The sequence below is a fragment of the Rattus norvegicus genome, chromosome 13 (genome assembly GCF_036323735.1).
Source record: "Rattus norvegicus strain BN/NHsdMcwi chromosome 13, GRCr8, whole genome shotgun sequence".
Classification (NCBI taxonomy): domain Eukaryota; kingdom Metazoa; phylum Chordata; class Mammalia; order Rodentia; family Muridae; genus Rattus; species Rattus norvegicus.
Genome location: NC_086031.1, coordinates 54426041 through 54438999, shown reverse-complemented (window position 1 = coordinate 54438999; position 12959 = coordinate 54426041). Strand labels below are relative to the sequence as shown.

Sequence of the window (12959 nt, the reverse complement as noted above, 5' to 3'; positions counted from 1 at the left end):
GAGGTCATGCAGCTGAAACAGCAAAACATTGTATGGTACCCAGCCAACATTTACACATTTTCTGCTTTATTTAACAAATTCTTCATTAAGACCACAAACTACTGAAGGTGATGCTTGCTTCTGAATGAGGTGCCTAAGTCTTTTTGAAAATTTATCTTCAAAAAGATAATTATATTACCTGTAAATCACACTTTCTTTTTTTTCCATTTTTTTTTATTAACTTGAGTATTTCTTATATACATTTCAAGTGTTATTCCCTTTCCCGGTATCCGGGCAAACATCCCCCTCCCCCCTCCCCTTCCTTATGGGTGTTCCCCTCCCAACCCTCCCCCCATTGCCGCCCTCCCCCCACCAGTCTAGTTCACTGGGAGTTCAGTCTTAGCAGGACCCAGGGCTTCCCCTTCCACTGGTGCTCTTACTAGGATATGCATTGCTACCTATGAGGTCAGAGTCCAGGGTCAGTCCATGTATAGTCTTTGGGTAGGGGCTTAGTCCCTGGAAGCTCTGGTTGCTTGGCATTGTTGTACATATGGAGTCTCGAGCCCCTTCAAGCTCTTCCAGTTCTTTCTCTGATTCCTTCAATAGGGGACCTATTCTCAGTTCAGTGGTTTGCTGCTGGCATTCGCCTCTGTATTTGCTGTATTCTGGCTGTGTCTCTTAGGAGCGATCTACATCCGGCTCCTGTCGCTCTGCACTTCTTTGCTTCATTCATCTTGTCTAATTGGGTGGCTATATATGTATGGGCCACATGTGGGGCAGACTCTGAATGGGTGTTCCTTCAGTCTCTGTTTTAATCTTTGCCTCTCTCTTCCCTGCCAAGGGTATTCTTTTTCCCCTTTTAAAGAAGGAGTGAAGCATTCACATTTTGATCATCCGTCTTGAGTTTCATTTGCTCTAGGCATCTAGGGTAATTCAAGCATTTGAGCTAATAGCCACTTATCAATGAGTGCTTACCATGTATGTCTTTCTGTGATTGGGTTAGCTCACTCAGGATGATGTTTTCCAGTTCCAACCATTTGCCTACGAATTTCATAAAGTCGTTGTTTTTGATAGCTGAGTAATATTCCATTGTGTAGATGTACCACATTTTCTGTATCCATTCCTCTGTTGAAGGGCATCTGGGTTCTTTCCAGCTTCTGGCTATTATAAATAAGGCTGCAATGAACATAGTGGAGCACATGTCTTTTTTATATGTTGGGGCATCTTTTGGGTATATGCCCAAGAGAGGTATAGCTGGATCCTCAGGCAGTTCAATGTCCAATTTTCTGAGGATTCTCCAGACTGATTTTCAGAATGGTTGTACCAGTTTGCAATCCCACCAACAATGGAGGAGTGTTCCTCTTCCTCCACATCCTCGCCAGCATCTGTTGTCCCCTGAGTTTTTGATCTTAGCCATTCTCACTGGTGTGAGGTGAAATCTCAGGGTTGTTTTGATTTGCATTTCCCTTATGACTAAAGATGTTGAACATTTCTTTAGGTGTTTCTCAGCCATTCGGCATTCCTCAGCTGTGAATTCTTTGTTTAGCTCTGAACCCCATTTTTTAATAGGGTTATTTGTTTCCCTGCGGTCTAACTTCTTGAGTTCTTTGTATATTTTGGATATAAGGCCTCTATCTGTTGTAGGATTGGTAAAGATCTTTTCCCAATCTGTTGGTTGCCGTTTTGTCCTAACCACTGTGTCCTTTGCCTTACAGAAGCTTTGTAGTTTTATGAGATCCCATTTGTCGATTCTTGATCTTAGAGCGTAAGCCATTGGTGTTTTGTTTAGGAAATTTTTTCCAGTGCCCATGTGTTCCAGATGCTTCCCTAGTTTTTCTTCTATTAGTTTGAGTGTGTCTGGTTTGATGTGGAGGTCCTTGATCCACTTGGACTTAAGCTTTGTACAGGGTGATAAGCATGGATCGATCTGCATTCTTCTACATGTTGACCTCCAGTTGAACCAGCACCATTTGCTGAAAATGCTATCTTTTTTCCATTGGATGGTTTTGGCTCCTTTGTCAAAAATCAAGTGACCATAGGTGTGTGGGTTCATTTCTGGGTCTTCAATTCTATTCCATTGGTCTATCTGTCTGTCTCTGTACCAATACCATGCAGTTTTTATCACTATTGCTCTGTAATACTGCTTGAGTTCAGGGATAGTGATTCCCCCTGAAGTCCTTTTATTGTTGAGGATAGCTTTAGCTATCCTGGGTTTTTTGTTATTCCAGATGAATTTGCAAATTGTTCTGTCTAACTCTTTGAAGAATTGGATTGGTATTTTGATGGGGATTGCATTGAATCTGTAGATTGCTTTTGGTAAAATGGCCATTTTTACTATATTAATCCTGCCAACCCATGAGCATGGGAGATCTTTCCATCTTCTGAGGTCTTCTTCAATTTCCTTCTTCAGTGTCTTGTAGTTCTTATTGTACAGATCTTTTACTTGCTTGGTTAAAGTCACACCGAGGTACTTTATATTATTTGGGTCTATTATGAAGGGTGTCATTTCCCTAATTTCTTTCTCGGCTTGTTTCTCTTTTGTGTAGAGGAAGGCTACTGATTTATTTGAGTTAATTTTATACCCAGCCACTTTGCTGAAGTTGTTTATCAGCTTTAGTAGTTCTCTGGTGGAACTTTTGGGATCACTTAAATACACTATCATATCATCTGCAAACAGTGATATTTTGACTTCTTCTTTTCCGATCTGTATCCCCTTGACCTCCTTTTTTTGTCTGATTGCTCTGGCTAGAACTTCAAGAACTATATTGAATAAGTAGGGAGAGAGTGGGCAGCCTTGCCTAGTCCCTGATTTTAGTGGGATTGCTTCGAGTTTCTCTCCATTTAGTTTAATGTTAACAACTGGTTTGCTGTATATGGCTTTTACTATGTTCAGGTATGGGCCTTGAATTCCTATTCTCTCCAGGACTTTTATCATGAAGGGGTGTTGAATTTTGTCAAATGCTTTCTCAGCGTCTAATGAAATGATCATGTGGTTTTGTTCTTTCAGTTTGTTTATATAATGGATCACGTTGATGGTTTTCCGTATATTAAACCATCCCTGCATGCCTGGGATGAAGCCTACTTGGTCATGGTGGATGATTGTTTTGATGTGCTCTTGAATTCGGTTTGCCAGAATTTTATTGAGTATTTTTGCGTCGATATTCATAAGGGAAATTGGTCTGAAGTTCTCTTTCTTTGTTGTGTCTTTGTGTGGTTTAGGTATAAGGGTAATTGTGGCTTCGTAGAAGGTATTCGGTAGTGATCCATCTGTTTCAATTTTGTGGAATAGTTTGGATAATATTGGTATGAGGTCTTCTATGAAGGTTTGGTAGAATTCTGCACTAAACCCGTCTGGACCTGGGCTCTTTTTGGTTGGGAGACCTTTAATGACTGCTTCTATTTCCTTAGGAGTTATGAGGTTGTTTACCTGGTTTATCTGTTCCTGATTTAACTTCGGTACCTGGTATCTGTCTAGGAAATTATCCATTTCCTGAAGATTTTCAAGTTTTGTTGAATATAGGTTTTTATAGTAAGATCTGATGATTTTTTGAATTTCCTCTGAATCTGTTGTTATGTCTCCCTTTTCATTTCTGATTTTGTTAATTTGGACGCACTCTCTGTGTCCTCTCGTTAGTCTGGCTAAGGGTTTTTCTACCTTGTTGATTTTCTCAAAGAACCAACTTTTGGTTCTGTTGATTCTTTCTATGGTCCTTTTTGTTTCTACTTGGTTGATTTCAGCTCTGAGTTTGATTATTTCCTGCCTTCTACTCCTCCTGGGTGTATGTGCTTCTTTTTGTTCTAGAGCTTTTAGGTGTGCTGTCAAGCTGCTGACATATACTCTTTCCTGTTTCTTTCTGCAGGCACTCAGCGCTATGAGTTTTCCTCTTAGCACAGCTTTCATTGTGTCCCATAAGTTTGGGTATGTTGTACCTTCATTTTCATTAAATTCTAAGAAGTCCTTAATTTCTTTCTTTATTTCTTCCTTGACCAGGTTATCATTGAGTAGAGCATTGTTCAATTTCCAAGTATATGTGGGCATTCTTCCCTTATTGTTATTGAAGACCAGTTTTAGGCCGTGGTGGTCCGATAGCACGCATGGGATTATTTCTATCTTTCTGTACCTGTTGAGGCCCGTTTTTTGACCAATTATATGGTCAATTTTGGAGAAAGTACCATGAGGAGCTGAGAAGAAGGTATATCCTTTTGCTTTAGGATAGAATGTTCTATAAATATCCGTTAAGTCCATTTGGCTCATGACTTCTCTTAGTCTGTCTACATCTCTGTTCAATTTCTGTTTCCATGATCTGTCCATTGATGAGAGTGGGGTGTTGAAATCTCCCACTATTATTGTGTGAGGTGCAATGTGTGTTTTGAGCTTTAGTAAGGTTTCTTTTATGTATGTAGGTGCCCTTGTATTTGGCGCATAGATATTTAGGATTGAGAGTTCATCTTGGTGGATTTTTCCTTTGATGAATATGAAGTGTCCTTCCTTATCTTTTTTGATGACTTTTAATTGAAAATTGATTTTATTTGATATTAGAATGGCTACTCCAACTTGCTTCTTCTGACCATTTGCTTGGAAAATTGTTTTCCAGCCTTTCACTCTGAGGTAGTGTCTGTCTTTGTCTCTGAGGTGTGTTTCCTGTAGGCAGCAGAATGCAGGGTCCTCGTTGCATATCCAGTTTGTTAATCTATGTCTTTTTATTGGGGAGTTGAGGTCATTGATGTTGAGAGATATTAAGGAATAGTGATTATTGCTTCCAGTTATATTCATATTTGGATGTGAGGTTATGTCTGTGTGCTTTCATTCTCTTTGTTCTGTTGCCAAGACGATTAGTTTCTTGCTTCTTCTAGGTTATAGCTTGCCTCCTTATGTTGGGCTTTACCATTTATTATCCTTTGTAGTGCTGGATTTGTAGAAAGATATTGTGTAAATTTGGTTTTGTCATGGAATATCTTGGTTTCTCCATCTATGTTAATTGAGAGTTTTGCAGGATACAGTAACCTGGGCTGGCATTTGTGTTCTCTTAGGGTCTGTATGACATCAGTCTAGGATCTTCTGGCCTTCATAGTTTCTGGTGAGAAGTCTGGTGTGATTCTGATAGGTCTCCCTTTATATGTTACTTGACCTTTTTCCCTTACTGCTTTTAATATTCTTTCTTTATTTTGTGCGTTTGGTGTTTTGACTATTATGTGACGGGAGGTGTTTCTTTTCTGGTCCAATCTATTTGGAGTTCTGTAGGCTTCTTGTATGCCTATGGGTATCTCTTTTTTTAGATTAGGGAAGTTTTCTTCTATGATTTTGTTGAAGATATTTACTGGTCCTTTGAGCTGGGAGTCTTCACTCTCTTCTATACCTATTATCCTTAGGTTTGATCTTCTCATTGAGTCCTGGATTTCCTGTATGTTTTGGACCAGTAGCTTTTTCCGCTTTACATTATCTTTGACAGTTGAGTCAATAATTTCTATGGAATCTTCTGCTCCTGATATTTTCTCTTCCATCTCTTGTATTCTGTTGGTGAAGCTTGTATCTACAGCTCCTTGTCTCTTCTTTTGGTTTTCTATATCCAGGGTTGTTTCCATGTGTTCTTTCTTGATTGCTTCTATTTCCATTTTTAATTCCTTCAACTGTTTGACTGTGTTTTCCTGGAATTCTTTCAGGGATTTTTGCGATTCCTCTCTGTAGGCTTCTACTTGTTTATTAATGTTTTCCTGTGTTTCCCTAAGGGAGTTCTTCACATCTTTCTTGAAGTCCTCCAGCATCATGATCAAATATGATTTTGAAACTAGATCTTGCTTTTCTGGTGTGTTTGGATATTCCATGTTTGTTTTGGTGGGAGAATTGGGCTCCGATGATGCCAAGTAGTCTTGGTTTCTGTTGCTTGGGTTCCTGAGCTTGCCTCTTGCCATCAGATTATCTCTAGTGTTACTTTGTTCTGCTATTTCTGACAGTGGCTAGACTGTCCTATAAGCCTGTGTGTCAGGAGTGCTGTAGACCTGTTTTCCTGTTTTCTTTCAGCCAGTTATGGGAACAGAGTGTTCTGCTTTCGGGCGTGTAGTTTTTCCTCTCTACAGGTCTTCAGCTGTTCCTGTGGGCCTGTGTCTTGAGTTCACCAGGCAGCTTTCTTGCAGCAGAAAATTTGGTCTTACCTGTGGTCCCGAGGCTCAAGTTCGCTCGTGGGGTGCTGCCCACGGGCTCTCTGCAGCGGCAGCAACCAGGAAGACCTGTGCCGCCCCTTCCGGGAGCTTCAGTGCACCAGGGTTCCAGATGGCCTTTGGTGTTTTCCTCTGGCGTCCGAGATGTATGTACAGAGATCAGTCTCTTCTGGTTTCCCAGGCTTGTCTGCCTCTCTGAAGGTTTAGCTCTCCCTCCCACGGGATTTGGGTGCAGAGAACTGTTTATCAGGTCTGTTTCCTTCAGGGTCCGGTGGTGTCTCTGGCAGGGGTCCTGCCGCTCCTGGGCCCTCCCCCACGGGAGCCCAGAGGCCTTATACAGTTTCCTCTTGTGCCAGGGATGTGGGCAGGGGTGAGCAGTGTTGGTGGTCTCTTCCGCTCTGCAGCCTCAGGAGTGCCCACCTGACCAGGTGGTTGGGTCTCTCTCTCACAGGGTCTGGGAGCAGAGAGCTGCTGCGGGCCGGGATCCGAGGGTGTGGGACTTCCGGTAAACACAGAACGTGCCCGGTCCTAGAGGAATTCTGCTTCCATCACACTTTCTTTTGTTTGATGTTTTTGTAATGTATATACAGAATATAAAGCTATTATTTTACTGAACATTGTATTCTTTCTGCCTCATTTTAGTTATACAATTTTTTCTTTGTTTTATTAGATATGATATTTTTCTAGTGCTCACAAAATGCATTTGTTGTCATTTGCTTTGGGATTTAATCAAAACAGAAGGTATTTTTTTTTTTTTGGTTCTTTTTTTCGGAGCTAGGGACCGAACCCAGGGCCTTGCGCTTCCTAAGTAAGTGCTCTACCACTGACCTAAATCCCCAGCCCCAGAAGGTATTATTTTAATCGTACTTCAGTATGTTCAAACACTAACACACATTTATTGTATGCTTGCTGTTATATATTTGAAAGAAGAAACATATGCATATCTCCATGAAGAGATAACTTGCTGTAGTGTTTTCACTTTGTAATATTTTATGCAATTTTAAGCAGAAATTTAAATTTCTTAACTCAGCCACATATCTTAATATGTTTTACTTTTAAAATGCATAATGTATAATCATTTGAAATTTTTTTCAATGTAGTGTTATTTGAAGATGCTATTGAAAAGGCTAAAAATAAAAATGCATTGTTTGATCTCTGTGAAAGTCAAAATACTACTTAAGCAATTTGCGAAGAACACAATGGAAACCATCAAGGAAATGTGAATTTTAGCAATTATTACATCTTCACAATTGCTATCAATTTTCTATAGCTATATATTTATATCAATCTCTAATAACTCAATATTTGCTTTATTCATCAAAATTATACATGTCAACATGTTTTGAGTTGGCTGGTGCATAAGAGGTAGTTAGCTACACAGGCAGGTACCATGATAGAAAAGTCTTACTTTTCCTCTTGCTATTCTTTCCTTTAAGAGGCTATATAAGCTATACAGATGCAGCTCAGTGGCTGCAAGACCACATTCCAGTGAGACACACATGGTAGTTTTACTCCTTGGGGACCATCTTTTTAATGATCGATTAAGCAAGCTGACAGCTTTATCCTCTGCCTTTTATTATGAAAAGTCTGTTTCTTCTCAAACTCTTGCGGAGATGTAAAGTGAATTATGTTGATCTGAGAACTTCATACATCACTCTTAATATCTTTATGACATTTTAATGAAACTACAATGCTTTCATCTTTTATACTATAAAAAGACTCCCATTTGATATGTTGTAATCTCAGCTATAAAAGAACTTAAAGCACTATTAAGCAGAACTTTTCAACATGTGTCAAAATAAGAAATATTGAGATGAACTATTGGGAGAGTTTTTAAATAATGTATTCATTTTGGTAAGTTTACTAAAATAATGTCAAATGAAATATTTGAAAGAAAAAAGCAACACAAAAGTTTCTGTAACACCTTACTTATAAACACACTATTTCAGCACATCATTGATCTGTGGGAAGAATATTATTCATGGCTAGATAAAGAGAGGGGAGAAGAGGGAATATCTTCTCTGAATGAGTAATCTCATACTCGAATGATGAAGGGAATTTCCATACCACATGTAGCAGTTGCCCTAAGATTTAGATCTAATAGCTTTAGATGCAATGGAGAGCTAAAAGTCTGCCAAATTTTATTTTAATCATCGCCTCTGGCCCTACCCAGTTGAACATAGGCAGCTTTTTAGGAGGAATGGAAAGCTTGACTCAGAATAATAATTTGCATACCTGCATTTTTAAAACTTAAATGTTGACGTTCAAATTAAATATTTTACTATAATACTTTGCCTCCTGATCATGCCATTGATGCTGCCCTAATATGCTCTTTGACACTTATAAATAGTAATTTAAAACACAAATATTTACTTAAAGCAGGCTTTTGGAAAAACATTTCATGAAACACTTCCCATAGATTTTTCCATTTCACTCCCAAAGGCATGCGCGATAGAATGACTCCCACATCTTTGACAGCTTTTTGCATTCTAGCACCACCACCTCAGACCACTACAGTCAGATCTCCTACAGTGAGTACACTTAAAATAAAAATATTCCAAAGAGAAATAATATACACTCAGTGTTTTAGGTTATCCTATAAGCATTTTGTGACATCACTTGTGATAAGAACAAAAGAAAAAAAAAAAGGCAGAACTAAGTGTATCACCAACCTCATTTCTTATTACTTAAAATTCATTTATAATGTTTATTTCAGTACAAAAACCAACTAATTAGCATTTAAAGATAATGGACCAAATAACTTGTGGCATATTGCTGAAAGAACTTATATTTTAATAATCTTTTAAGCTTTGATTGGTGAGATGAATTTTAACACAATACAGAACATGTCCGGTCTGCTTGGGAGAAGAGTATATGAACCACTGATCAGATACAAAGCTGTTCCTTTCTCCCACAAAAGTATTTAATATCATTTTATATTGTTTAATTTTCTAATGATGCAAAAACATGTTCTCCCTATCTCTTGTACTTTTATTTTAGCACCCTCATGGAGGCAGGGACTGGGGGGATAAGATAGGGTGTTTCAGGAGGGAAACCTGGGAAGGGGAATAATATTTGAAATGTAGATAAAGAAAATATCTAATAAAAAATAAAAGAAGTAGCATCTCAAAGAACATACAACAGAATATTCACTTTTTCTTTAATTATGTTAAGGGCTATAACCCGGATTAACTATACTGCAAAATGTACTATAAGTTGATTTATGCTATAAATGATATATATGAGAGAGAACTCACTATGCACAAATATAAAGACAGAACATTTCAAAATTTAATCACAGCATTGTTTGAAAATTCAAATAATCTTACAAACATATATGGTAAATTCAGATGCTAAAATCAGCAAGTTATAAGTCAAAAGTAAAGATTCTTCTCAAATATCAAATTCTTTCATATTAGAAATTTTATATTTCAAATAGATGCTTAAAATAGAATCCTATCTGTAGTACAGAACCATGAATAAGTTAAGTGCCACTAACCTCACAAATATAAAACAAAACAAAACAAAATAAAACTGAAAGGTATTAGAGGAATTCAAAGGGTGTCATTGAAGACCAAAACTTACCTGCAAATTTGATGTGGAATTTATTTTCTGGTTTTAATATCTGAACATACAGAGGACAATTTGGGGCAAAATCTTTTACAGCCCATGCTCTCAAAATTGTCTGGTGATCCTAAAATGATAAGAACCAAAATATCCTGAGACTAAAATTAACAATATAATTTAAAATGGTAATAAGACAGTTAGCTTGTCAAAAGACCACATTTATAGTTAAAGTTTGAACATAAACAGAACTGAGATCATCCCTTTTTGGTTTTGGTGTTTTGAGAAATTGTCTTCTACATTCCAGATTGTATTCATTTTGTTACACTGGTGGGTGTGGCCTGGAACTTCTGATGGTCCTGATTCTATCTCTGAAGTACCCTGAGTAGTCTCTTACCTAGATTCCCAAGTGATGCTTTCTTTTTAGTACTTACAAAGGGTCTAATTCCAAATTCAACCTGTGACACTTAGTAAGAGTTAGAATATTAGAGATTAAGAGAGGAGTAAGTAGACTGAGCATAATCAGAATTCTGAAAGAACATGTTCAGGACAACACTCACAGAACAAAAATTGGGATTCCTAATATTAATTAATTTAAAACATTGGGGGAAAAAACAACTATGTGATTACTCATGCAGATAACATATTAGATTGTTCACATAACAGCAAAGATTAAAGCACTTGATTCTGTTCTTATACTCTTCAATGTATATGTGTGTATGCACAGTAATGAAATCCACTCAGAAGGAATAAAATGTACTGGGAAAGTTAGGACACTAACAGAATCAAGTTGAAAATAAATATTCAATGTCAGCAATTGCATAAAACATTACTAAATGAACTGAATATCATAGGGCAGATTATTACATTATATCTACCAGCCATGTCCTAGAAATGGACATTGTGGGTTAGCACTGCCAATGTATTGTTCAGTAGACTTGTATTCATGTTCAAGTTAATTTAACTAAAATTAAACAATCAATTACTTCAGATACACTAGCAACCCATCAAATTTTTATAGTCACATAGGACCAGTAACTGTTATTAGTGGCCAGTATAAACATATACGATTCTATTCAACAATATTGCTAGGTCAAAGAAGAAAAAGACAAAATTTCCCCCAGCAATGCTCGATACACTCAAATATAATAGATTGAATATAGAAAGACAGAAGACCAGTTATTAATGATTGGTAACTACTATACATTTTAATTTTTTATAAATAACTACCTAGACATCCATGATGATATCTTAATCCTTTTAGTAGGGTTATCAGGACAGGGGACCTTGTAAAGTTCTTAGGTTCCCTTCCAAGAATGATAATCGTATAAGGAAAAGTAGTCAGCACTCTAATATAAGAACACGGGGAGGAATTCCACACCATCTTATTCTTTTGCAAGATCACAATGGCTAAGAACCAAGAGGCCACATTTTGTCAAAAGATACACTTGCACTGTTTCTGCCTTCCTTAATTAAGTCAGGTTTTCCCTTACCAACCACACACTTTATTTTGCTCTGCTGTAGCAGCTTGAAAAAGACAGTGAGTTACACAAGAATGGATAAGCAGTAGGTCTGAACACACATAGATAACTTCATGAGGACACTAAGTACACTATTATCCCTCAAATGAATATCTACTATGTAATATAATATGATTTTAAATCTAATGTTGCAACATTATAAATAATTGAATCTATGAGTCTTGTTACTTCTTTCATTAGAAGCACAAGTTTTAAAAAAAGAACAAAAATTCTAAATTATATTTTAAATTAATGCTGTTTAATATTCTATGAACTATTGCAGAATGTTTAACCCATGTGTGTCTCAATATCTAATTGAAATTGAATAAGCCTGAGTTGCCGTCTATAAAGTATATAAAGCGTTGCTGTGAAGAAACCACATAGTATATTCAAAGATCTTTCATGAGCTGAACGTAAATTCAGAAAGACAATTGTGTATATTCTTTGAAACATCTCAGACATAGAAATAATCAAATTTGAATAAACTGTAAACAACATTGGCATTCTTAGCAATCGAATTAATAATTGGTTTGCCCTCATCATCTAAGTTTGTGTTTAGTAGAAGAAAGAATATGAGGTGTTAAGGTATCAACCATTGTAGAAGAGCAAATTCCTCAAGAGTTATCCCTCATGCTGATGAAAATACAAAACCTGGTTTAAGATAAATAAAGTGAGCATGAATAATGAATGAAGATGCATTCCATAGCCTCCCTTGTTTTGAGGCTCTGGCCGGAGGCCATCTCTGGTTGGTTATCTCTACAGCATCAGCTGACAGGATTCTTTAGTAAGCCTACCAGAAAGACTTAGGAAGGAACCCAGACCATTGGTGACACTGCAGAGTGTTGAAAGAAAAAAGAAAAGAATTGATAATTCATAAATTCACAAGTCATTCGCTGACCAATGAACCACTGAAAGAGGCAAAATGAACAAAATTTAAAATAATGTTTGTTTCTAGCAGCAAGGGTAAACCAGTTGGACTCCAGTTATAGTAAAGTATTTTATATGAAAATAAAAATGAAACATCTGCTACACCAGAATGCTTTCCTTACCCCTCTTTCTGAGGAAGAGAAAGGGAAGTCAATATAGACACTGACAAAACAATGTAAAATATCATCGCTGTATACATATAAATAATATGGGCCTACAGCTGTAAATAGATATAGATAATTGGATTCCAAAGAAGAAAACAAAATGGAGGAATGAAGAGAAGGAGTTAAAAAGAACAATTGTGAATGGCTCAGTGTTAGGAATGACTGTGTGTTCTTGAGATCAGGAAGTTTTGTACATTCTGATAGCACAGAACTCATCACAGATCAAACAACTAGGCTAAATGGGAAAGGCCTTAGTATTCAGAAAGAAGCAAAGCCAAAATCACTGTGAAGGAAGAATTATATTTAATGAAAATTGTTCAAAGGGGAAGGTGAAAGAAAGGAATTTTAAGAACAAAAACAGTAAGGGCAAGCATAGCAACCAGCATGAAGCTATAAAAGAAAGCACGTGGAAAGACTTTATGCTGTGTAGAAATAACAGCAGAGGGGAGTCAGAGTTTTGGAAATCCAAAAATGATGTCAGAAATGGCAAAAGCCTACACACTAAATAAGAGCATAGAATATTTCCCCATAAATTTCTTTAACTGCATCTATGTCCATAAAGGAAAATTTGTGGATTGTTTTGAGGACTTTCTAATCTACGCAAATACTTCCAAATGTGGCACAGAAGAGATCCAAAAAGGAATGACCG

At 37.1% G+C, this 12959-nt stretch overlaps 1 protein-coding gene across 12 annotated transcripts in view; it reads right to left on the bottom strand.

Moving 5' to 3' along the window:
• The window catches only part of Kcnt2 (potassium sodium-activated channel subfamily T member 2), a 395059-nt gene that overhangs the window by 170890 nt on the left and 211210 nt on the right, over positions 1–12959 (bottom strand). For all 12 annotated transcript variants that reach the window (XR_005492244.2, XR_010056918.1, XM_039090726.2 and 9 more), the window contains one exon: positions 9721–9829. Coding sequence is in view for 10 of the 12 variants with exons in the window: in XM_039090726.2 (XP_038946654.1) it covers positions 9721–9829 (109 nt within the window). In the remaining 2 variants the exon portion in view is untranslated. The remainder of the gene's footprint in view (positions 1–9720; positions 9830–12959) is intronic.